At 38.3% G+C, this 26,328-nt stretch overlaps 1 protein-coding gene across 1 annotated transcript; it reads right to left on the minus strand.

Annotated features, from left to right (window-relative positions):
- Positions 1-2,289: 2,289 nt before the first annotated feature.
- On the minus strand, positions 2,290-24,422 carry LOC121329400 (EF-hand and coiled-coil domain-containing protein 1-like). The gene is made up of 8 exons (XM_041275000.1): positions 23,475-24,422; positions 22,436-22,851; positions 8,129-8,247; positions 7,328-7,463; positions 6,139-6,304; positions 4,306-4,464; positions 3,775-3,844; positions 2,290-3,648 (listed from the first exon to the last, which is right to left on the minus strand). The coding sequence occupies exons 1-8, from the start codon at positions 24,159-24,161 to the stop codon at positions 3,515-3,517; spliced, it is 1,887 nt and encodes a 628-aa protein (XP_041130934.1). The 5' UTR covers positions 24,162-24,422; the 3' UTR covers positions 2,290-3,514.
- Between the last annotated feature and the right edge of the window lie 1,906 nt (positions 24,423-26,328).

Genomic DNA, 26,328 nt, shown 5'->3' on the forward strand with positions numbered 1-26,328 from the left:
CGTTCTACGTACATAATTTACTCATTTATATGTGTGTGTGTGTGTGTTTCCTTAATGTTCTAAAGATAATCAAAGTTTCTAGAGTAGTAAAACAAAAAAATGCAGTTCTCATATGTCACCACAAGAGGTCACCATAACACTGCTGCTGTTTATAAATGTTTCCACTAAAGATATCCTAAACCTATTAGGATCTCGTACCATACAGGTTGCTTGAAGGTTCGAAACGTGGTTAAACTTTTATCAAACTTATTTTTGTTTTGCAACAGACTTAAACGACAATTGTATGAAATATTGTATATTATGTTTAAATTGTATTCGTGCATTGATTTGTGTTAGCATTGTGAAAGGGAAATACAACAAATCATGCTAACATTTTGAGGCTGTTTTTTATGTTTCGGGACAGAGGAGGAGAAGTTACAGCAAGCGCTGTAGGATACCCGTATACATTAGACTTCCTACTCCATATGTGCAGTAGTAACTTATCCTGTCTTGGCCATTTGTTTCTACTATCACCTTTCCCAATTGTGCACATATGTGTTTGCAGAAGGGGAAATTCACAATATGTCCAGATACAGCAATAGCAGGGTGAGACCAGGAGTATCGGAAGACTTTGTATGTTTGTGATGTGAAGAGACAGTGTCTGCAGAAACCAGGATCTCTGATGTGAGAATGGAAAGTTTGAATGATGAATATATATTGGGGACGATATGTACTAATACCAGTGTTGGTTGAGAGAGTGCTACAGTATGAACTGGTAAGAGCTATAAAAACTTCAATGAGGTTTTGACAGGCAGAAAATCGGTAAAGGCTTTATTGCTTCAAATGCTTTTTTAAAGTTTGGTTTCTCCGAAGTGGTTCTCAGTTCTGTTGCAGCATCGTTGAGTTTTATTGTATTACAGGATCTGTTAGCTTCCTATAAATTCACGGTTGCTGTGGACAGATAACTGATCGGACATTGTTTTCGCAAAGACATGGTAAAGACGCTCGTAACACAGAATTTGCATACATATATATGACCCTGGGCTATCTTGGAAAGTTTGTTTTTTTTGGGACACTGTGTGGCATCACATCAGTCCCTATCAATTTCTACCACGTTTTAAAGTGACAGGATATTGGTTTGATCGGTTTGACAATAACAATGCAATGCCAATGCAGTCAATCCCTGGGGAGACTTATTAATAATGATGAGAGCTTCTGTGGCATCTTCTGTATTTTATTACTTTTCTGTTGTTTCCAGATGATGCCTGGAGGCAGTTCTGCACCTGCCCGCTCATTAGAACAGAAAAGTGAGTTATGAGTTTGGAGGCACAGACTAACATTTCAAATTCACTTTCATAAGAGCTGCACCCTACCAGACAGCCTGGGGCCTCCTGCGCTGTGAAATGACAATTTAGCAAATCCCTTATTTGGTTTTGGGTAATTCTGAATATAATTAAATGTCCAGCAATGCATATACAAGGTTGATGTTTGGGTATTATGCATATTTCACACAATCTTCATCAAAGATTGCACAGGAGCAATCACAGGCTTAAAAGATTCGGTGTGATTCTTGTACTTGTCCAGAATTGTCAAGCACTGTAAAAAGGGAAAAAGGAAAGTTGGAACTTATTAGTCATTTTCCAGGTATTAATGCGTTTGACTTGGCAGTCTTAGGTTACACATATAATTAGCGCATGCCCCGTGTATGCATTAACTGTGCATCCTGCGCAACTTGTATATTTATAAAATAATGCTAATGTATAGATTACCTGTGCATACTGCCCAACTTGTATATTTATAATGTGATGCTAGTTAGATTTGGTATCATCATCTGACACATGGACATATGGCAGTGTTCAGTTTGGATTAATGTCGGTGCTGGTTGAGTTGTGTTGTTTATAGTTGAGCTAGCTATTACCTTTAACATAAGACTCAAGAAAGCAGGTTGGGAGTAGTTACTCCACGATGACGTGATTAAACTAGATCCTGGTGTATTTGAAATCTAATCCTGCACCACTTCTTTTTCTGGCTAAAGATGGTACAATAAATCTTTTTTCTGTTGCATCTGCTAATACTGGAGTCACTATAGTACGGGGAGATCGATCTTTTAATCACTTGTAATGTTACCCTCCTTGACTGTGACTGTGGATTGCAAAGGTTCTTTGAAATAGAGAAAAAGTTCACTGCTGTTCTTTGTAATCCAACTATTATCTAGGATAGATATTGGGGGATATCGAGGAGCCATGTACTGCTTACAAGGTGAAATTATATATTTTTTGTAATTAAAAACACACACACACACACACAGAGTCAACTTAAACAGTTACAAACTTTATTGAAGAACTACTTTCATGCTAATGCAGTTAATATGCAATTCTTTATTTAAAAGCCCCATCTAGTAGACATTTGAGCAGTTCTAAAACTGCATTTACTTCTTCAGATAGGTAAACAAGTGCATTATGTCTGAACAGAGGCTATATCAATCAGCACAGCTTATTTGTGTGTAATACAGTATTTATCGTAATTAGGTCTAGTATATGTACAGATTTTCTAAATTGAGAAAATATTGAATATACAGTTGGATCTAGAATCAGATTGGATCAGATTTATTTCTTTATTTTTCATAAAGATTACATTTTAATTCCATGCTGTTTGTGACATGGACCGAAGTGCACAAATTAACCTGTGTTCAACCGCTGAATTTGCATCTTTTAATTATTATACGATGAACCAATTATATAATTATGTAAAAGTTGCCTAAATAAATTTGCAGCTGAAAGAAATATCAACTGAAGTTTAAAAAGGGTTACTATTTGGTAGCTTGCTACTCTTAAAATAATCTATGCAGGTAATATCACATATTAATAAAGGTGATCTTTTATAGATTTCCTGTGACAGCATATTCAGAGATTACATTTTTTTTTTTAAATACTAATAACAGTTTAGTGCTACACAAGCGGATCTATTTTAGTGTTTCACAGAGACAGCAAAGATATTGAAGTATTACTACTTCTAAATATGGATGGTAAAAAAAGTTGGATCTTACACTCCCCTATAAGCTGAAAGTAATTCCTAGTGTTTTCTACTGAGACCGCTTGTTACAAAGGTAATAATTACACCTTAAAGGTTAGAGTAGAAAATAGAAAAAAAATACATGAACCCACACGCTCTTCTCAGCTAATAGGGCGTTAATAAGGTGCATACAATATTATTTACAATTGTTTTCCAAACAGCTAATGCAGCGCTCTTGTGTTGCATGCACTGAAGCATTTCTGAAGAGATACAAAATCACACCTGCATTAGTTTCAGGTTGCAAAGTGTGTACCAAAATGTAATTTGACACAACCTTTGAGCAGACAAGATAGCGAGGCCCTCAGTCCTGTCGTTATGTTATCAGTAGGCTGACTTTTATTGAAGTACTGGTATAAAATACAATTCTGAACTCAGGCACCAATGGGGTCAGTGTTTCTTGGTTTCAAGGTCTTCAAAGTGCTTGCAGAGAATATGCTTGCAGACCAGCAGGTGGCGCTCCATGTCAACATGAGATGAGAAGTGGATTTGACAAGGACTGATGACTTGGAGTCCTTTCCAAAGGAGGGCTGGTTAACAGCTCACAAGCTGCTAGTTCATGGTACAGGGCATTGAGAACCTCCAAAATGTGAGCCTTTCCTACAAGCAAAACCCCAAAACAGATTTCTGTTATTTTTTGTGTTCACAGGGCGTATGATTTTAGAAACCCCACAATCACAATTAACATTGTAGAAAAGTTTGTAATTGGAAATAGACATTCCATACCATGCTGTGGGTCACTGCAAGATTCCAAAGTACTCAACAATATCTTCCCCAAAGATCTCCGCGAAACATTCTGAAAACAATGTACATATTATTATGGGTTTTTTTAAGTAGCAGGAAAGTGTAGTGCATTTAGTTTAATATATTTAAAACCTATTACATCAATGAGAACCAGTACACTTTTCACCAATTCAAAATTCACTTCAAGATCGTTTTCAATTTCAAACTGACCCTAAAACAAATAAATGTTGTAGTGTTCCATGAAAACACAACTCTCACATCTGTGATGCTGCTGGTCAGTTGGCATGTTGTCACAATCACCAACTACTGCCGGCCCTTAAAGGGACACACAAAGCTAAAATAAGATTCCTTGACAGACCACAAAAGCCATATGCTGCAGGAATAATTGTGATGGACACTTGTACGACTGCACTGTGTAACCCAAGCATTCTTCAAGTAACAGGAGCAGATGAGTACTTCAATTTCTGCACTATCCCCGAGGTGTGTTTACAGAAGAAAGTGCCCCCTACTGACCAGATCCCTAAGCTGTTGCAGGAGCTGAAGCACATCCATGAGCTTCTCCTCCACCAGTGACAGACGCACTCTCTCCGTCTCCAGCATCTGCAGCTCCATCTGAAGCAGCTCTGTCTCCTCGGCCTTCTGCTGCAGCTCCAGCAGCAAAGAGTCCTTCACCTGCAGAGCAAGGGAGAAAATGTGATTAGCAACCTGCCTTACAGCAAGGATACAAGGGCGGAGTGACACGCACAAGGGGTTGGGTAAACCAGTTCTCAGCATTAAAAAAATAAATAAAAAATGAACCCTGTTAACCAATGGTGATGCATTGAATGCCAATGCAACAGTAGCATTATAATTGCTGCTTAGCTAAATTAAGACCTGGAAGTATGCTGCATTATCATTGCAAAGGTTAGATCCTTTATTCTGTAGAAAGCGTCAAAAGTCATGGCATCAGAGGTTTCTGTCACTTGCAAAGGGGGTGGCGAACTTTGCAACATTATCTTGGTGTTGGTGTGTAAGTAGAGAATATGAAATATGCTGTTTTTGTGCTTTTAATCTGAGTACAGCAAAAGCAGCTAGACTCCCTGCAAGAGCTAGTACTCCATTCCTTTGAACATCTCATTAAACCGCAGGCTTGTTTACCACTGTTTACACGGCTGTCAATCCATCTGAATTGATGGCATAGGCATTGCTGCTTACCCCCCTCACTGTTTTTATCATCCTTTTCGGTCTTCTCTGTCTAACGCTTTCTTTGGCACACAATAACCCCTAAACAAGTCAATGGAATGCATTGTGTTTTTGCACAGGGTTAGGGGGTTTGATGCACCAGATTTATATGGGGGGCGGGGATGTACCTCAGGGGAAAGACAAGGTCATGCAGTTACGTCACTCATTAACACGATTACAGATCCATGTTACTGGTGGTGCAATAGAAATAAGTAATGTAGCACCTAGGACTCTAACTCGCAGTGCGTGGCCAGAAATCGGTTTTTGGTGGACATGACTACAGAGATAACAGCAGCTTTTTTAAACAGAAAGTTCAGTAGAAGGGGTATGGAGTTTTCTATTTCCCATTGTATTCGTTTCAGTTGTATGTTCATTTCAGTTGTCATTTGGAGCAGAGTGTAGCTGTAGTTATATCCCGGGCAAGAAAGTGTGAGCGGAAGAATTGCAGACCAAATCAGTAATTCTGCAGCTGAACAGACAACAGAGTGCAGAGACGGATAGCAGTGAATACTATGGTAATTGATGTGGATGAGTTCACAATGACCTTTGCACAGATTAAAATTCAAACAGGAGTTCCCATACTTTTAATCCAATAGTTGCATACACCCAAGCGTTGGGCATTCAGGCAGTTAAAGTATGCATTATTGCATGCTCCGAGCCATACCAATCTGAGCAGTCTATTTGGGGTGAAATTTAGAGTTTAACGCAAACACAGCGATTAGACAGGCAAGATTAGGGTAACAGAGGTGTCTGATAAAACCTGTATAGAAATCTGCCCTGCCCTCCTTATCCACAGGTACACCTTTCTAGATGTCTTTTTCAATGAAGACATTTGAGAAACACTTGCCTCTTTAACGGGATTGGATCATTTTGATGTTAGTTGTTTGTTTATTTTACTGGAAGAGCACGCTTGCGATATATCCTATTTCTATGGGGCTCTGATTTCAGACACCTTTAATAGTATTCCCCAATTCCTTAACATGACTGTTAATAAAGGCAGCAGAAGTTTTATATTTTGATTACTAAGCTCGACAGACAGCGGGCCTTCACGTGTTGGGGGGTAAAGCCGTTTATACAACGGAAACATGTTCTTTTTTCTGCATAAAATTCAGTAGCAATGTTTACCTGGTCCATGTCCATCTCCATTTTCTTGGCCTCGCTCTCTTTCAGCTCAAGTTGCTTTGTCAACTTTGTAACTTTGTCCAAGAGCTCCATGACTGCACTCCTGCTCTCTTCATTCTTAGCACCTCCGAAATGTGACAACAGCTTCTTCATGGTTTTATCATCGCATCTGAGAAACAAGGCACAGCTCTTTAAGTGTCAAGTTAGTCTCTTAAGCACACTCACAAGTGATCTCTCAGTGGTGAAGAGTCTCAGTGGGAATACAACTTATTATTATTATTATTATTATTATTATTATTATTATTATTATTATTATTATTATTAACAACAATGCAAAGGGGGTCCATGCCAATTCAGTTGATTTGGACCCAGGACATGATAGAGATAGATAGTAAGGATTCAAACAAACAGCACAGGGATTGTGTGGACAGTGAACATTGCAGTCACCATGGCATGCACTCACATTCATGCTCTATAAAAGAGTGAATGCCTTGTGTGACTTGCTTATCTGGTCCTGTAGTTTGAGTAGATACGGAATGCTTGAGAGGTTTCTTGAAATAAATCCTGAACACACGACAGGTTCACTGGGACGGTGGGGAGATTTGATTTTCGTTCTCACTGGAGCTCCTCAAGCAGGACAGCTGTTTCTCTCTAAACATAGAGCTACTTTGACCCAGAAAGCAGAGGTTCAATAAAATGTGAAGCGGTTCTACTTTTTTTCCAGGAAGGTAATGTAGCTAGCAGATATAAATCCTTCTCAAACTGAGTGTCTGCTTCCTTGCTAGGGGTCATTTTCACTGGCTGGTTTACACTTAATTCAAGCCCCTTTTGGTAAATCAATCTTCACATGTCATTCATTGAACCAGTAGCTGATAAAACAGTATGACAAAAAATGTACTGATCACAAACACAATGCTGAGCAAATACAGCAGTTCCAAGTTTTACTGTAAGCTTAATTAGGCACAACTCAGAGGCTTTTTGTCTAATTATAATTGTACTGAAAATATGTCAAGAAGTACATTTAGTTGCATTTTGACTTCTAAGAAAAACTAGGCAATCAAAGGCGATCAAACCCATCAACAGCCTTGAGTTGCTTGATACTTCACCTCTAAACCAAAAGAGACATATTGGGAAGCCCTGGGCTATACAGAGCAGTCCTGGATTGGAACCCGAGCCAGTGGTGAAGACGTACCCATCCCTACAGCAGGACAGCCTGGTGAGGATCCTCTTGACCTCGTCCACCTGGGATTGCTGCTCTCCCGTCCACTTCTCCTCCTCCTCGTCTGAGGCAGCCTGGCCCTCCACAGAGCGGAACAGCTGCTCTTCCACTGGACACACAACACCACCCAGCGTTCATTAGACACGAAGCCCCGACTTGTCAAGAGCAATCCAATGGAAATCTGCACTTGCATTTCTTTACTGATAACCAATCCTGTTTTTCTTCATTTGTGCTTCACTAACCAGTACGCAGGGTCAGGCTCAATTTCTGTTTTTAAATACCAATTCCATGCCCAGTTCCTTTTAAAAATCGGTTTCCAATTCCTGTTCCCTTTGAATCGATTCCAACACATCGTTGACCAAAAACTGAAGTCACTGTTAGTCAATTTAAATTGGCTTCCAATGATGTTTCTAAAATATCAATTCCAATTCCCATTCCTTCGAAAGGAATTGGGGTTTGATTTTAAAAAGGAACTGGAAATAGAATTGGAATTGAAAGACGGGACTTCACTCTAACCCTGCCTGTACTGCGCAGCTCAACATTTAGATTTTTTTCTTGCTGTGTAGAAGTGTTAGGGTCGGTCATTGAAATAGCAAGGAAACAATGCCTATGTTTCTCTTCCCTAGCACTGAGGGATGTCCAGAATTGTATCATTTTATAGATAAAAGCACTTCACCTTCAACTTTGTTTTTACTTATCTTCACTTCTAAATTGATTTTAGTACATATAGCTGTGCAATGTTGTAACAGAGAGTAACGTATCAGATATCCTTACTGTTGTCAGGCGCTATCTCTGCACGGCCGGTGGGGGACCTCCTATCCTGCAGGGCGGCAGCACCACTCTTCTGCTCCAAGGGGTTGCATGGAGGGAGCTGAAGCTGGATAACCTCCGACCTGCAAATGAAGAGTTTTAAAATGTAAATATTTTATTTTACCTTGCTTACAATGATTCCTTATTCTGAGTTGCAGAACATAAGTGTTCTGCCAAAACATTTGACAGTGATTTGCTGTAATTCTTTTGCAGGCTATCAATAATTCAGAATGTGTTACGTGGTAGCAGGTAGAGCTCTGTGATCAATTTTGGTGGGTGAGCTGTGTGGCTCCAAGTAAGAGCACAACAGTCATGATGTTCAAAGCTTGTGTCACTACTGAAAAAACTATTAATAGGAGAATGACATTAAGCTCATTTTGTTTGTCAGATGCACAAATTCTAGCCAAAATATAACCGAATACCATGACAATCTGATTCCACTTATTTCAGTGGCTTGCAAAAGGTACAAACTAATGTTGTTCTGCTGAGGCACATTTTAACAATCAATGTGTGACATTTTAGTGTAACAACCTGTAATCGTTTTATAAAAGTCTGTACTAAAGTTTTAACAAAAACATAGACGTTGGATACTTTCTGAGGCCGCACATATTAATTGTTTTGAAAAAATATATATAGTGCAAAAAAACCCTTTCATGTACCTTGACTATTTCACGCTGTTTTTTAAAGTGTGCAAGCACATTCGTTTTTTTTTTCTTCAGAGATTTAGTTAAAATATAAAAGCTCAATAATAAAACCTTGTGAAAGTCTTTTAGAAAATGAAGACTCACAGCTGTCTGGGAGGATGTGAATGGCACACAAACAGACACTCAGGCAGCGTTTCCATAGAGACACTCAAGCACCTCACATTCATCTTAAGCTTTTGTGCTGCTGGAAAATGAACTGCTCGGGCTGCAAAAAAATGAGGTCACAGGGTTCGTCAAGTGATGGGTCCCAAAGTACTGCCCATGACTAATTGGACTTTAATTGATGCTGCAAAGTACAGGGAATAAAGTTTATGGTAATGGAGGGCAAATAAAACCACCTGCTTTTTAAACGAGATAAAATGAGAAATGAGAAAATGTTGAAAGCCTTTAAGTCCATGACAGTGGAAACTGCCCAGCAATGCAAATTGAAACTTTTATATTTTAGTGAAACACTGGAATTTGTTTGAATGTTTGTCTGAGTGGTTTATTCAAAGGCCTAATAGAAATACTTAGACTTGCAATTCACTTCTGGCTACTGCTGATGAACAGCTCTTGCGAGTGAGAAAAAAAAAAAATCAGAGAGAAATGTTAAGAGCTAAATTATTATGATTTTATTTAGAAGACGCAGGCCAGAATTCCTCTGGGAAAACTTGTTTAAATGTTATCTTTAATATGATTTAACATGTTTGACATACCCAACCCTGAAAATTATAAACATACTGGTTCCAATAAATGAACTCTCTTGGAACATAACACTGCTCCCATTTGTGTTTCCGAGTCAGGTCCAGTGGGAGTTCAAAGAAGTAATCTTTTAAAAATTCACATCTGAGCTGTTTACAAGTCCTTAGAAACAATCATAAGTAATAGAACAATTATATAGGGCAGTCCATTAAAACAGCAATCATCTATTCTCCTTAAAGCCCCTCACTCATTGAATAAAAAGACCATCATGTTGGGCAACTGGCTTTAAAAAATATGAAAGATGACAGTCTAACTGCTATTCACATGTTCAATACTCACAGTCCAGTCTATATTGCTGTAATATTTTTCATAGTAATAAATACCATGGATGATTTAGATTAGATTACTCCTCCGAAGACTATTTTAATGATCTAAACAGTGACAGATCTTAATAGCACCATCCTCACATGAATTACCCAGATCTTTTGCTGAGTTCTTTCCACTGTTTTTGTGATGTTAATAATGGCGTCAATGAGTCATCCCTGGAGGATAAGCACCAGAAGAATCATTATATAGTTAAAGGGATGGTGATATTTGGAAAAACTTTATGGCAGTTTGAGAATGAGTGCACATGTGCATAAGCACATTTTTCCACAGAAAATCGGCCAAAACAGAAAGTCAATCCCCCATCTGCGATCAGTTAGGTATCTCCATCAGGGGGTGTTTCTCTTTTCTAGTTCCTTGTTTTTTTTTGTTATCCTAATAAATGACAGAGGCAGGTCAGGTGCCATTTTTCCAACCAGGCTGATGGTTTGTGGTTGTCTGTCTATGGGGGTACTTTCAGGGGGCCAAACTAAGGAAGCTCTTTTCTGGCTATTACTATTAAAAGATAAATAGCATTCAGGTTAGGAGACCACACAAGCAGTTAGGGTTCACTTAAGTATTAGAAGTGCAGTGCCTTTCGACAGACCATAACACCCTTATCTTTGTAGCCGGATGTGTGCAGTGCCTCAAGACACGCTCCAGCATCCAATCACAGAGGTGGGTGAGCTACTAGATCTTCTCCAGGAAGAACGAGGAACTTCAAACTGAAGAATGCCTATCGGCATAGAGGTGCTCCCACACTATATTACGCACAAAATATTCGAAAGTAGCACATACATACCCTGAAAATTATAAAAGTAAGAAAGAAGTGATAAAAAAAATAGTGATCTTGCATGCTTCTTCTGTGGTGTGATCTACCTGGACAGTATCTTCAATTGTCCAAATGTACATATAAAGTTTTGTTAAACTCAGACACACTGCCCCCTTGATATACCCTTCATCAGTGTCACCAAACACAAGAAAGTCATGCCTAAGTAGATTCTGAGAACTGTTTCTGATAAAGGATGCGTATGCTGAACTTCATAGCAATTTCGACTGTGGGAGACAATAAGCAAGGACCCACACGAGATGTAAGCCTTCTGCAGAGGAAAAAAATGAAGTTTGACCTTTTTCATTTCTTGAGGGATTCTTAGATTTCTACTGCTGTATTGATTTTTTCCAGGGATTCACTGTGCTGTTATTTGCGGTTATTAAGATAGATATTTCATGAGCCTGTTCCATTATTTCCTCACTCAACTGAAATTCTGCAGTCCCCTTTACTTTGCAAAGGCTGCAATGATATTTTAAAATGTCAGAGGCTGATTACCTTACCATACAGACATTTAACTCGCATATCCTGCATACCATCATTGATCGCCTGTCTGCATGCTATCCCAAACGTCTTGGTACGGTGAAAAACAACTTTTTTTGTAGCCAATTTCATCTGCTTTTTTTTTTTTTCTGGAGACTTGATGCCTGTCTGAAATCAGAAACAGATGCTAAATTATGTTGGAACACGTTAAATTTCTGCTTCAGTCACTACAATTGTAGGCATTTCCACCCTGGCCGTCTGTCTGGTGAGATCAATAAACAGGACAACTCGACCGTAAACCTCACACATTTATATCCAGTTATTTAGGCTTAATGAAGGCTGCTATATTATTTTCCAGAAATAGTAGCTTTGAATTAGACACTCTTTCTTTTATCTTCATGTTTTTTACTACAGGTATGTGACACTGAAATGTAGAAGGAGCTGGTTTAAAAATACAGTATACAATTACCTAATAGAGTCACATCTTATACATTATTTTAGATTTAATATAACATCCACATCACTGTATCTAACCACATTAGAGTGATATAATCTGATTTATTCATGGGTGTGTCAAAATGCTATGGAATTTGCTAGGCTGCCAACATAACTTCTAATGGTAAAATCAGACGCGTGCTCAAAAACAATGAGAGCTTCATATGAACGGCTTGTAAATTAACTCATATAGATATAGAAACAGTAATAGAAAATAACATTTTTTGTTTTATTTTATACAGAGCCTAAATTAGAGATCCAAGTAAAATAGCCATTCACTAAAATGACGTGTCCAATAATTTCAAGTGTAGGAGCTCTCTAAGCAACATATAATAAGTTACCAGTCACTGAGAACACATGAACCATGTCGCTGTCAAGCATAGGTTTGGTAAAACTGCTTTCGTTATTGGATCCCATTTCCCAGTCAAGACAGGGAATGTCTTTCATGTGTTACCTTACTCCATGGGTAACACACACAGATCAAGGGGATTCCTGCACTGATAACCCACTGACACATCTCAGCACCTCTGCTTTCAAGAACGAGTCTGTAGGTGAAAGAGGCGGAGGAGGATAGATCCTTAAAATATCCTACCACACCTTGTCACATGCCAGGAAGAAATCTAACAATAAATAAAAGAACCAGACTGAAACACTCTGTTTACCAACACAAACCTGTCCGCTGTTCCATTGACGTTCTCAAAAGGGAGCTTTTTGTTTACGCGTGGGACAAGCAGTGAATTAATTGGGAAAGGAGTGAAAATACCCAGACATACAGTGGTGGTACTCTTGATTTCCAGGACTCACAGTTGTGATGTATAAACATGTCCTGAAACTCCATGGTCTGCAATGAAAATGTGTTGGAGTTGAACCAATCATTGTCTGGCAATGAATAATCATGGGAAACCATAGCTGACCATGTTAATAGTTCATAGGTTAACCATTAGACAAGCATGATGTAAAGATGATACAAATATCTTGGTGTTCCTGTCAAGCTGCACAGTATCACTGAAAAGGCCAGAAGTGTGGACGTGACTCCCAAAATACATTACTCAAGATATATCGGGCTGTGGGCTGTGCTCAGGACTGTCACATGCAGGCCCTGTCTGATGTTCATGTGTGTGGGTGAAGAGTTCACATGCAGTATCTGAATCTCCTTTTTAGAAATCATTAATTTCCTTTGTGCTGTTTAACCTTTGTTCAGATTTGAAAGAACTAAGACACATTTTGTAATGGTGTTTCATATGGCAAAGAGTTTCAACAACTAAAAAGTCTGTGGACAAGCAATGAGACCAGCCAAAGAATCCATAGTTTTTTTGCCAGTTTGGTGCCATGGGCCCAAACAATCCCAAAACCCCTCAGCCACCAATAATCTCTTTGTTATAATCTCTTTGTAATTATACTCTGCTCATTTGTTGTGAGTGTTTTAGTGCTTTTATATTTCAACTGTAATAATTATATTCGTATACAGTGCCTTTCCTTCACTATATAGTGGAATCGATGTCCAGTAAATTATAATGATGTTATATAACACAATTAACATACAGTCTGCTGCTGTTTGTATTCATTTACTACACTACCGGTACCGGTACAGTATATTGTCCTGTTTTTTCTCTGCACAAATGCATTGCTGCTGTGCAACACAAAAATAACCATAGGAACAGTGACTTAAGAGAACATGTGCAGGTAAAAAAAGAAGCAAAATTGATGTTTGTCAGATCAATGCAAAACATTTCAATATCCATAACTTTTTTTGATCACTTAATGTATCATTTACCTGATGATAAGGACATCGCATAAAAGTCTATAAACAATACAAATCCATTAAGTTTGAAGCTATTTATAACAGGATACATAGTACACGGCCATATTTATATAAGAGGGACGGCTGCTTTTAAGCAATGGCTGTTCCAGCTGTTTGTGGTTAGAGTGTGAGGACACAGGGCCATTTCCTCTGTTTATCACAGAGGGCTGGAGCAGCACATGGTGCTGGGTGGACCAGAAGGCCTCCTGCGGGATTCTAGAGCGGAACCACATTTGTAGCCTGGGGGCTACTCTCAATCCGCACAGCCCCCATTGAGCGGCTACGAGAGTCCTTTATACAAAAGGGGATCTGACAGCCAAGCGAATTAGAACAAAAGCTGATTAATAGACACTGTTACACAATGCCTATACAGCATTCCATTTCTGGAAAGCAATTCCATTTATTTTTTCCTTGCAGCCCAGATAATATTTTTAGAAAATGAACAACAGGGAAGGACCACTTTCTCCTAAAGCATGCCTGCCAGTCGATAGTTGCTAAAGCCCTGATTTAATACCAATGATGCCACCGCTTACTAAAAAGCACCTGCCCTCCCCCTGCAATGATAATAGTTTTGTGGCTTACAATTCCTCTTCAAGCTGTGTAAAGAGAGAGCCCCCGCTTCCAATTGTCTGTTGCACCTGCATCTTAAACAGAAGCACAAACAAGGGACAGTGTTAAGTGACAATCGACGATGACTTGTTCCATATTACCGGAATCTATGTTCTTGTAATTAGACTGAATGGCAAGCAATGCTCTTTAGTTTTTTTTTTTTTTTTCGGATTTTACATATTTGCTTAAAAACAAAACTGAACATGTATATTCCTAGATTTATATTCCTTGATATTACTCATCAAGTCCAAGTAAGCATACACAAAATCTATAGCTTTGTCACTGTAAATGTTTCTGGCAAGACAGTACTGTTTGTACAATGTATATTTATTTTTATAATCAGGAACTAATTGTATATTGCTTGGCCAAGAGATTAGAAATGATAGCTTGTGTCACATATTGGACACCTGGGTGTCTTAAGACCACCTTAGCAGCAGGTGGTGTTCAGAGCTGGGTTAACTAGGGACAGGCTGTTGGCCGTGCCTTTGTCTGAGAATAAAGCCGCTACCAAGTAGATAAGCATATGTGTTGCGCTAGGTCTTTAATTCTGTGTTAGATATTTTTGCCTTTTGGGTAATGAAACTGGGGTCTAAATAAACGCAGACATTATAAATCAGTGACACCCGAACTTTATAGCGTTGCAGTTTTAATCATGTCCCTATAAACATTTGTAAAGGAGGCGTGCGGGTTGCATGCATGTAAATATTTGCATGGCACAAACATCCAGCATGGGTGTAAAAAGGACATTTAGGCGTCTGCCTCAACCTTATTAGGACATTTTATTATTAGAAGGAGGGGAGAGAGGGTTTGGACTTTACAGGGCCGTCCAAGTTTATGGAACTTTATGTAAGGGGTTGAGATCTGCAGAGCCGGAATTTATGCGAGTTGGACAGTGGAGTAGGGAGAGGGAAGTCTTCCAAGAAGTTTTGAAACAAATACAAGAACAGCAGCGCCACGTAAAAAGAAAGTCGTGGTTTGGGGAAACTCTTTCAGTCCCCAGTTATAAACAAGGATCCCTACATTGTAAATACAGTATTTTGGAAAGGTGTCAGGTATTAATAAATTGGTAGCAGCAGATTTGAACTTATCTTTGTAAAGGGTCACTCTATTTAAGTGACATCTGTGATGATTTTACTCAATCTAACCTAGCGGTCGAATTGTCAGTGTTTTGTTTTCTAAAGCTGAATTGATCAATTTCTGGACTTTGTCTGAGAGAATGCGGTCAACCTGTATTTTGTTAATGTATCTGTTTTGGTTTTTTTTGTGTCTATGCACCTCACCAGTTGTTGATGAACGCCACACCTCTGAGCGTAAGGGGTATTACTAAAGACAGGGGCTAAAATATGCTTAGTAATGGGTGGTGGGGATAGTTTTTGTGTCCATCTTACTTGGCAACATGTTCACACATTCAGCTGTGTTGTAAGATCAGTAAAGTGTATCATTTGTTCATCGTCACCATTAAAACAGTTGTTTTATTATGTTAAAATATGTCCAAAACCAGATATTATAATATTATTTATTGTAAGTAAAGAAAATGAGACTGGATTTAGTGTTTTTTATTTTATTTTTAGTCCTCCTCTGCTGAGGGTAAGGCCCACAATGCCATTGATCTCTAATAGACGCAATAAAGATGCTATAAATTCACCTTAGAGTGTTCTGATGTGTGTCTCTACAAGACAGGGGATGTTTAGAGACAGTCATTCTGCCATGAAATGGAAAACAGAGGCCTATGCTTGGTTATGCTAACTATCGTGAACATTCTTCAGTTAGAAACTAAAACTCTGATCTTTGCAGACAGTTTGAACCCAAAACTCTTAAAGGTGTAGTGCCAGACCCTTATGATCCAACTCCCTTCAAATTCAAGGTGCTAATGCTTTTGCAGCATACCAAGGATATTTTAGCAGGCATGTGAATGTAATTAAAGACAGCAGTCACAGGCACACCATGCAAACTTGAGCTCTAATAATTTCTAGTAAAAGCGCTGTCCCTTTTAGAAGTGTGACATGCCTGTCAGCTCTTCATTGCAAAAATCACAGAACCGGTGAATATAACTCTCTGGAAGTGAACGGCCGGAAGCTTTGTAAACTTTTCTGTTTTCTGAGAGAAGAAAAGAATGAATGAAATAAAGAGCATGAAAAGAGGGGGAGAGGGGGAGCCCATCTCTCTCATGTGGCCGTTAAAAACGCCTACTTTTGGGGAACAGAACCGGCTAACAAACAGCTGAGCGTTTGTTCCTTCATCCAGATGGTAGGGTTTTTTTTTTTTACCTCTCCCAACGGCCTCCATTGTTTCCAAGAGTAACCCATATTTTTTCATCAGTCACTCTCTGACTCTTTGATTTAAAGCCTCACTTTTCCTGGGTCAAGAAAGGCTCACAAGGATAAAGGATGAAAGAAGGTGACACTCTGCTGGCCTCTCTCTTTTTTTCTGTTCTTTCTTTTTCCCACCACCACCCCCTCTCCCTGATAGCCAAGAACAAGAAGCCTCTCCCTGCCTTGGCTCTGCACTTCACTAATCCTTTTATCCCTCCCATGTACCAACTCAGAACACTCTCAGAAGAAAACCAGTGATACAATGTTGAGAGGGGGCTTACACTGTAGCTTGTCTTTTTTGGGGCAGCTTCAACAATCCGCCATCTTAAAAGCCATTATTATTCCCCTTATCTTTGTATTACAAAGGGAGTTCGATATTAGCAGGATAAAGCTAGTGCATCTTTCTTTGTACATGTTCGTACACAGCAGTAATGCAAAATAAAAAAAAACTGTAAAAACCTCTATTTGTTTGTGTGCCTTTATATTTCTTATGAAGGACAGGGAAACCATATTTGATATTTAACCCAAGTTTTTGTGTACACTTGACATATTTAAGTTATAAGTTGTAGAACTTGCTGGTGTAAAGGCAATATAATGTATTCTCTACATGCTCTTTAACATACTCTACTTGTGATTTTGGAAGTATTTTTTTTATGACAACTCCTGAATGATTGTAAATATGGCTTATCAAACAATAAACATAAAAGCTGGCTGGTGGAGTACTTTTCCATGTAAGAATGTTCATTTTCAAAGAGGCCTGGCACATGCCAGAGTGAGGAAGTTAGGTTCCAAAGGGTTGCGTTGGGCAGAGCACCATGGTCAAAAACCCTGACCTTATTGTTTTAATAAAGGCTGTCAAATCAGAAGTTTTCTCATATCAGATGGAAATTGAATTTAGGGCATCCCTTCTGCCATGAAGTGATTTTGGTGTTATTTTTATGCCCAGGTTTTGTCCATAAACATATACTGCTTTATAAAACAAATACAAAAAAAAAACACCTGAGATATTGGTTGAGACTCAACACGCAATGTGCACCATTTCTATTTAGAAAGGAAATGCACACTGTAATGTTCCAAAAAACATGTAACAAACAACTTAAGTACTCTTTTGATTCTCAAATTAAACTGCTGAGTTGTTTTTTTTTTATACTAGTTTGGCAGCTTTTATTTACATTTATTGTGGGTTTGGCAGCTTTATATACATTTATTGTGGCATAATATTATATATATATATATATATATATATATATATTATAATATATTATGCCCGTATCTATATATATATATAATCTATATATATAATATATATATAAGACAATATATATGTTATATATATATATATGTAACGAAACTTTTCCGAACAAGGCATTAAACTGACAAAGGACCCTTTCCTTGAGTAAGTTCTGTAATTGAGTAAATTACATGTTTTGTGCAGGCTTAATTAAACAACTTGACATTCCATCGAAGAAAACAGAACTCTAGCCGAGAAATGCTTTATATGCTTATGATTTAAAAAAATAATACACTTGTTTTTTAAAGTCTTTAAGATGTTCGTCAATTGAGTTACATAGCATTAACACTTTGGTTTTCCCATCACGAAAAAAATTAGCAAATTACATTTTGATCACCATGATGGTCCAACGTGCCAGCTACAGTATTGCACCAAGACAAACCCGTGGTTGAGGATCCATTGAGCTTGACCAGCGGGTCAGTGGGTCTAGTTTCTGATTAGGACCTCTTGCTCAGGTCACTTCCTGAAAGCCTTTAGATAAGTGAGCAGGAGTCGTGCTGTGCTTTAAATTTTTAGTTCATCATATGTCTGTTTGAAAGGTATGACCTCATGCTTTCAGATGATACTTTCCTGGCACATGTAGAGGTATCAAAAGGTTGCACTCATTTGTCTCCAAACAGCTGCAAGTCTACTGGACTCCCTCCAGGAGTCTTTTACCGTTCTTTCAGGACATTCTACTTTTCTCGTTGTATTCTCACAGAGATAACTCTCCCTCCACTGGTGTCTAACGTAGCCTTGAAATTATTAGAGCAGATTATTTAGTTACAAACAATGCACATTAGTGTTTTCTTAAGCCGTAACAGATGGCCTTTTTGGAAATCCTGTGCAAACTGCCATAACTCCACAGTGACATACTTGCGAGCTGGCTGGATATTTCCAAATTAGGAAGGTGAGAGGAATCTGTCTGGAAGTTTACAGGACTTTTGTCTTTTCTAGCTTTCTCATTAAAGGTGCAACACATCTTTCAGATTCTACTCTTTTCTCGTTTTGTCATGTTCTGGTTTAAACTGGGCTGTTTTGCTGTTGTTTACACAAAGTTGCTAAATACTGGGAGTTTAGTCCAGAAAGCATTTGTCTGAAATCTATCACCTTGGGGTGTGCAGCCAGTTGTCTGTGTTAACTGAGCTTCACGGCTGTCCCATACAGTAATTATCACCTTGATAAAAATGACTGTTGTTTGAGAACTCTTCTGAAGTTCACTAATACTTGTTTGAAGCTCACAAACCTTTGCACATTTTTGTTTTCTTTATGTTGTTTTACAAGAACGTTAAGAACTGAAATACTTCTAGATACTGTAGATAGAAAAATATTGAGAGATAGATATAAAATTACTTAATAGCTTTATACATATGGTTGCTGTAGATCTTTCATCACACGTTGTTGGGCTGAACAGACTAGGCTAAACACTTATGTACACAGCAGGAAATAAAGGAATTAGATGGCTAGACAATTTATAAGATGTTAGAACTATTTATATAGTTATTATAAATCATGTTAATGGCAGGACGACAGTACCTGGAGGCAAGAAAAAAAAAATCCTTGAAGTCCAGGAAACATGGATTGCTTGGCATGAACACTACTGTGCAATAAATTTAATAGGGGATCTGAATTTTAAAACCTATTTCACTAGCTAAGATTTGGCATCAGCAATAAGACCATGCAGATGACAGCACAATCTCCTTGCCAGCATGGCATATTGAACAAAATATAATAAGATGATAACTTTGCAATAAGTTCACTTTTTTAATAAAAATATTTAGCTTAAATAAAACTTTTTTTTGGTATGTAATAATAATTAATTTAATTAAAATTGAATCAGAAATAATATTCTATTGAAAAGCGTTGCAGCTTTTATGTTGCCTTCCTTAAGCTTCCAAATGAAACGCGTTCTTCAACTGTAACTTTTATCAGAAAAAGGCAACGTGATGAAGGAAATGCTGCCCTTTTTTGTGCTGAGATCTTAATGAACAGTGATCCCGATTTCTGTTGGGTGCATTTGTCGAGATGTATTGCTAGGAGACTGCAAAGGAGTGAGTGTCAATTATTCAGGGACTGATGAAAGTGGAAAAAAAACTGTTTGGAGATTGATGGGGACTTTCAGTGTGTTTCAGGCAGGGTCAGCAGCAGTGAATGGAGAGCTCCCACAATGTGGCACAGCCATTGCCGTGTGAATGAATCACTTTGCTCTCTCCACATAAATCAAGGGGGGGTGGAGGGTCTGAAACAAGCATGCTGGCAGAGACCCAAACTTTGGATATAAAATAGAAGGGTTTTGAGTTCTAAAGAATACAGCACAGGTGGGAATTATTGTGTGTTTACTAAATGCGAGTTCAAAATACATGAAGCAGCCTTGCAATATCACCAGACTTACAAAAGCTAAGGAAGTTTGTGTTATATTCCCAGACAATACAGATTCCTTCATTTTGATTTAGTCTTCTATAGGCGGATTTATATCTTAAAAAAAGCATGTATTTTTTAAAACACTTAATCAGACTTTAAATGTGCACGTTTCTCATTTTAATATACCTGTGGGCTTTGCTTAAGATTAACAGTGAAGCCCCATTGAATCGCTAATAAAACTGATCGCAATTGACCCACTAGATTACTAGTGACCCTCTGTTTCCAGATGGAAAACATTCAGAGCAGAACTCCTTCAGATGTGCAGCCCAGCACTCGTTCAGAGGAATGCTGTATATCTATCAAAATATGTAATTTCCAGAGCAAGGCCCGCCACAACAAGCTGTACAGCCCAGCAGGGGTTGTGCTTACATACATGTTTATTAAACTGCTGGTATTTTATAACATTGGTTTAGCTTCGTGGAATCTTATTTATTTGAACACTGCATGTGAATTCCATGTATCAGTGCAGGCTCTAAAGCATAATTATTTGTAAAATGGGGCTTTTTTTTGTTTAGAGACTGACATCTGAATCTGTAACAATTGCTCAGCTGCAAATATCATATTTTGTTTTTAACAGAACAACGTTTGCAAGCGCTCCTTTCATGGAAAGGAATGGTCATGTCCACAAAGGCAGTTAATACCTGTTCAAATGAGCTGCAGAAATCAATCACAGTGTCAGAATACACATGTTTATTTAACTATCTGCTTAATATACCATCCTTACCATTTACTGTAGGAGCGTCAGAACAATGCCTTTTAAATGAAACGAAGCTCCAGCAGTCCCAGCTCGCCAGTCTCCCAGTTACAGTAGCAGAAACAAAACGCTTTATTCTTTTCCGCCACTCAGAGCTACAGCTTTGACCCGTACTGGTTGCCATAGCCTTCACAAACGTGGGACCCTACACTTTCAGTGTGGAGATTGTTTTGTTTATCTTCTCTGTACAACCCAGCTCTCAACCTATTCTCCTCCACTGGCAAACTCAAGTACCTATAGTGAGAAGCGAATTCATTCAGCATGACCTGAACCCGCTAATGATCACTTTCAAGGAACTTCTCTTGAAGAACTTACTGCATCTTTTTCAGTGTAAAATATATGAATAACCCAGAATGACTCTTCTTAAAATAAATGAACAACTCAATTAACAACTCAATTAACCTCAAAAAAACATCACAGGACTTTCCATGTTTATACTTAGGAGCTTTAAAGATATGTCATTCTATTATATATGATTACAATCATTTTTCTCGTATAGTATTCAGAACATACACAGAGCAATAATTAAAGTAGGTTGTCTTTGTCGATACAGGAACTTCATGTGTGGTACTAGGTTGCCAGCTGTGGTGTATCTGGTAGTGTTTAGCTGGGAAAATTAGGTAGCGAGTGCTTTCCTGGGGACAGAAATATGAGGGCTGCTTGTAAACAGTATGTAATCAGAGCAATCCCACACCAAAAGACTGGGCTTCTCTGTATGACTGTACTGCTACGGTTTCTCAATGCCCTGATATAACTCTGTCATAATAAAAACTGTTATAGATACGCTGCCTTAAACAAACATCATTTGAAATGCCAGATGACTGCGAACTTGTGAGTCACCACTGACCACAGCCTTATTAAAACTCTGTGCTTTGAAGTTTGTCTTCAAACAATTTGTTGTGTAAATATTTAGTGCTTTGTAACAAAAACAATAAAGTGCTATGATAACAAAAGATATTGGTCAGCAAAGCCCATTTCACAATTGAATGAACTTAGCAATTACTATATATATATATATATATATATATATATGTGTGTGTGTGTGTGTGTGTGTGTTACGTCAACAACATGCTTAGAACAGTTTCATGTATATGCAGAACTTTATTTTATTCATGAATAGTGCCTGAAAGAAGTAATAAACATACAAAATAAAAATTGTTTCTGAGTTTGTCAATAGTCCACGCAAATGATAACATTCTCAACATATCTTGAGTAACATTCATTGTGCTGCAAATCACTTACACATTATTTTTATGAATACTCCATCTAGACAGCTCTATTATGTAAATGTAAACACTTACTGCCATATTGTAAAAGCATATCAAAATACAGCAAATCAATCTGAGAGACTGCTAAAGAGGAGCGATAAATACATGTGCACAGTGGAAACCTTTTCTCAAAAAGCAGAGAATAAGAATATGCATGCTGGTCAGTGGTGGTCCTCCCCCCCAGTAGTGCTGAACTTGTACAGTATAATATAGTTAAGCAGCTATGGTTGTCTGTTAGGTGTACACTGGCTGGCCAGCAGTATAATTCATATTCCTCTTACCTGTAATAGTTGAGTTCGGACTCCAGTTGATGAACATGCCTCTGCAGCAGTGGCACGTGGTTGGCTTTGGCCTCCAGTTCCTTGACTTTTCCCAGGCTGCTGTGCACTGCCTGTCTGGCATCTTCCACTTTCTTCCTCATATCTGCCTGCTCCCTCTTGAGGTTTCTGTTGCAGTCCTCTAAAAGGAACAGAGCCTCCTGCGACCTCCTCAGCTCCTTCTCCAGTTCCTGGTTGAACCTCATGGCCTCTTCGATCTGCCCATCCCTGGAGCTGCGGATCAGCTCGATCTCCTCCAGGAAACTCTGCAAGCACTTGATGTTGCTCTGGGTGCTTGTTTTGTGGTTCAGTCGCCTCCTGCTCGCTATGAAACAGCCTTCTTCAGCGCCATGGTTAGCGTGGCTCTTCCACAACCCCACCTGTGTTACAGTTTAAAACAACGCTATGAACGTCAACCAAAACTGAAATGAGTAAAACAATTCTATTAAAAATCCTTTCGACAGTTTGTCTTCATTGGACATCAAGAACAGAAAAAAAAAAAAAAAAATATATATATATATATATATATATATATATATATATATATATATATATATATATTTAGTCACAAAAATAATTTATTGTCGATATACTTGTAAAGAGTTTATTGTTTTTTTTTTTTTTTTTTTACCTAAAACTTTGAAAGAATTTAATGAGTTTCTACAGTGTCACTAATGTCAGTTTAGGGGTCCTTTTTTTTTTTTTTTTTTTTTTTTTTTAAATCAAATAATATGCAGATCTACTGTTCACACAGCGGTGTTATAATTAAGTGTCTGTTTTAAGGATAAATTCAAACTTTCCAGATGGTCATAAATATGGTCATTAACTCTATACCCAAGAATGTATGATTGAACTCTTCTCAATATCAGATACTGTAGCATTAATAATAATTAGTAACGTCATAACTAAAGTATTGTCCCTGACATAAAGTCAATAGCAACCGCCATACCACTACTGTGTTGTATCAAACCTGGTATCTTGTGTGCAAAGCTCCCGCTCTCACCTCAAGGGCTAAGGATCGGGCATCACTGCTCTGTAGAGCAGCTCGCATGTCCTCTACAAGCTCCCTTAGACTTGCATTCTCATCTTCAAGTTTTACAATCCTGTCTTCAGCCTCTTCCAGAGCTACAATCTCCTCGTAGCATTCCCTGGTACAACTACAAGACCCCGGCTTCCTGCAATCCGATGCATGCCGCTCTGAGGCTGGGGAGGACCCCCTGCTCCCTCTCCCTCTTTCTCCGACAGAGAGCGATTTTGTCCTCCGCCTTAGAGGGCTTCTGAGTCGGATCTGGGTCTCGATGTGCTCGCTCTCTTTGCCCACCAGCAGCCTGCCGTTTTCATACTGGCACCCAGCTTTCGTACTGAAATAGCCGCAGAGTTTAGCGTGAAACTGCCTGAATGTAATTTCATCTGGTATGTCATCCAAAACACCAGCCCATTCCTCCAGATCACTGTTCAGCCCCAAAACCTCACAGAGGATTTTAAAATCTTCAGCCGAGACCTTGCCTTCACCCAGACAGTCCAGATGATGAAAGATCTCTTGCAAGTACTGGTCCAAACCGGTGGCCAGAACTATAATTTCGTTTTCCACTCCGCGGTCTAAACCGTAATGGTAAGCCAACGTGCTGACAATCCACTGTGTTCTTCGGGCTGGTCGGCTGTAGGGATCGCAGGCATCCAATTTATCCATATTTTAAAGTGCGATTATATTTTAATACACTTTTAACTTCCAACTATAATGAATACTATTTAACAGTCTGGAGTTGAACACTCTCTCGTCCCATCTTCGGTACAAAGCAATGCACCACACCACACCCTCTTGCATAGTCCCCCTTATTGATCCAGTGTTCCAGCGAGTAGGGTGGTATCCCTCCTTATCCTCCAAGTAATGCCGCAAGAAATTCAGACTATCAAAATAAAACCCAACATGTGTTTTGTGACGTCTGCGGAGAGGCTGGGCTTAATTCTTCTGTGCATGTGTTATCACCCGAGACGTAGTCATATTACAGCACAGGTTTGCTTTGGTAGTGGTCTAATTTGTGATTCACAAATGCGTGATGCAAAGCTATAAAACAGTATGATGTAGGTGCGTGCGGCGTTCCAAACCGGCGTTGATCTTTAAACTGGAGTGGAATACATGATGTCATTGTGAATTGAAACATCAACATACAACAGACAATTTGTAACAACTGTGGATATTCAGTAAGAGAGAGGTGAGCTTTTTAAGAATAAAGAATACACCTTTAAAAGCCTGCATTATGAAAAGTTCAATTAGGGTGATCATAAAGCCGTGACTGTGTGTAGACTGCGCAGTATATTTAAGGCGGCAGTAATATTACCATATATACATGTTGAACTCGCTACTGACAAGGGTTGAAAAGGGGGTTTGACCAAAAATATTGAGCAATTTATTCAAGCAGCTTGGCTCTTTTATTTTAAATTTGCAAAAATGTCCCCAAAGTGCAAATAATTGATTTAAAGACTGACAGAATTTGTCATACCGTTATACATAAGCCAACATAAATGTCCCTACGACACCTGCGCTTCTATCCACGCGAGTTGCGTATTATTGATTTTTTCTCTCTCTCTCATTCAATTAGGGAAGGAAAAGCACTAATATCGACGGACTTTAAGTTCTTTGTTGGACCCTTTCAATATCCATCTGATATTTTGATTAAATTAAAATAAAATATATTTTTGGCTTTGTAAGCTGTTGTTGCTTTTAGCTGCTGCTAATGCAATCAGTATGATAAAAGTTTTTTTTTTTTTATAGTAAAATATGTTGTATTATTATTAGGCTATATTTTAAACAGACATAGCCAGTTGGTCATTTATTGTACTCTGATACTCCACTAAAGACAGAAGGGTCTATTGCGTTTAGACCCAGCACATATGGCCCTTTTAAAAGAGTTATTTATGATCATGTCAGTCTTTCAAAAATGTTTCTCATCACCGTCCATTAATTCAGTTTGACTTTGAAGTATAAAACTTATCAGCAATGCAAACCACATGTTTATTTTATATTTCAACAACGAGTTCATTAAATCACACACCTTGAACATAATGTACATTCGAGAGTAAAATAAATACACATTCGTAACAGCCTCCGCCTAATTAGCTTATTTGGTAAACAGGCACGCTAATACAATAAATAAGATGCCATAATGTCAAACACAATGTTTTAATAAAGGCTACAGTGCCGAGAAGAATATAAGTGCTTGTCAGAAATTTTCATACTGATTTTAGAACTATTCCATATATTCATATTAGTCCTAAATTCAACCACTGTAAAATATACAGATTGTGACTTAATCAGAGTCACACAATAACACAATAATGTGTTAATTTAAATGTAATGGAAACGTTTCATTAAAATGAAACGTTAACCGCTATATCAAGGGGAATACGCCCAGTGGGGGAAAAAACAAAACAAAACAAAAAAAAAAACCCAGCACCTTCACTCAATATTAAATAAAGATAATTTCTGTCAAAAGAGAGTCGTTGCAAAGTGCGTTTAATCAGCCACCTTTCGTGGCTGCCCATTGTCACCCATGTTGCCTTACCAACGTTTATAGCAACAACGAGACGAGTTACACGAATTATTCTGCTAGACAGGAAGTGAATAGTTTTTATTATAAAACAAATTCAAGCATAGTGTAAAATGTATAATGATTACAGTCCTAATCTGTGTTTAACCTACATAAGCAACACGTTTCCAGAAAAACTCTAAAGGCGCAAATGGTTTGTTTGGTGGAACTAGTTGGTGCTGCTGGAATTGGCTGAGCTCTTTCTACGCTGTTTGAGAAGTTATGCGGATGGATGCTATCGGAAAGTTTGCTTCGTGGTAAAAAGTTTAG

Source organism: Polyodon spathula, chromosome 16 (genome assembly GCF_017654505.1).
Source record: "Polyodon spathula isolate WHYD16114869_AA chromosome 16, ASM1765450v1, whole genome shotgun sequence".
In the NCBI taxonomy this organism is placed as follows: domain Eukaryota; kingdom Metazoa; phylum Chordata; class Actinopteri; order Acipenseriformes; family Polyodontidae; genus Polyodon; species Polyodon spathula.

Bases quoted from the DNA above. Each gene is read 5' to 3' on its own strand.
- LOC121329400 (XM_041275000.1), bottom strand. From the start codon at position 24,161: ATGGATAAATTGGATGCCTGCGATCCCTACAGCCGACCAGCCCGAAGA. The intron at 8,248-22,435 runs GTAAGAGGAATA...CTTCATTTGCAG, and splicing joins TCCGAACTCAACTATTACAG to GTCGGAGGTTATCCAGCTTC. The intron at 3,845-4,305 runs GTCAGTAGGGGG...CATTGTTTTCAG, and splicing joins TGCAACAGCTTAGGGATCTG to AATGTTTCGCGGAGATCTTT.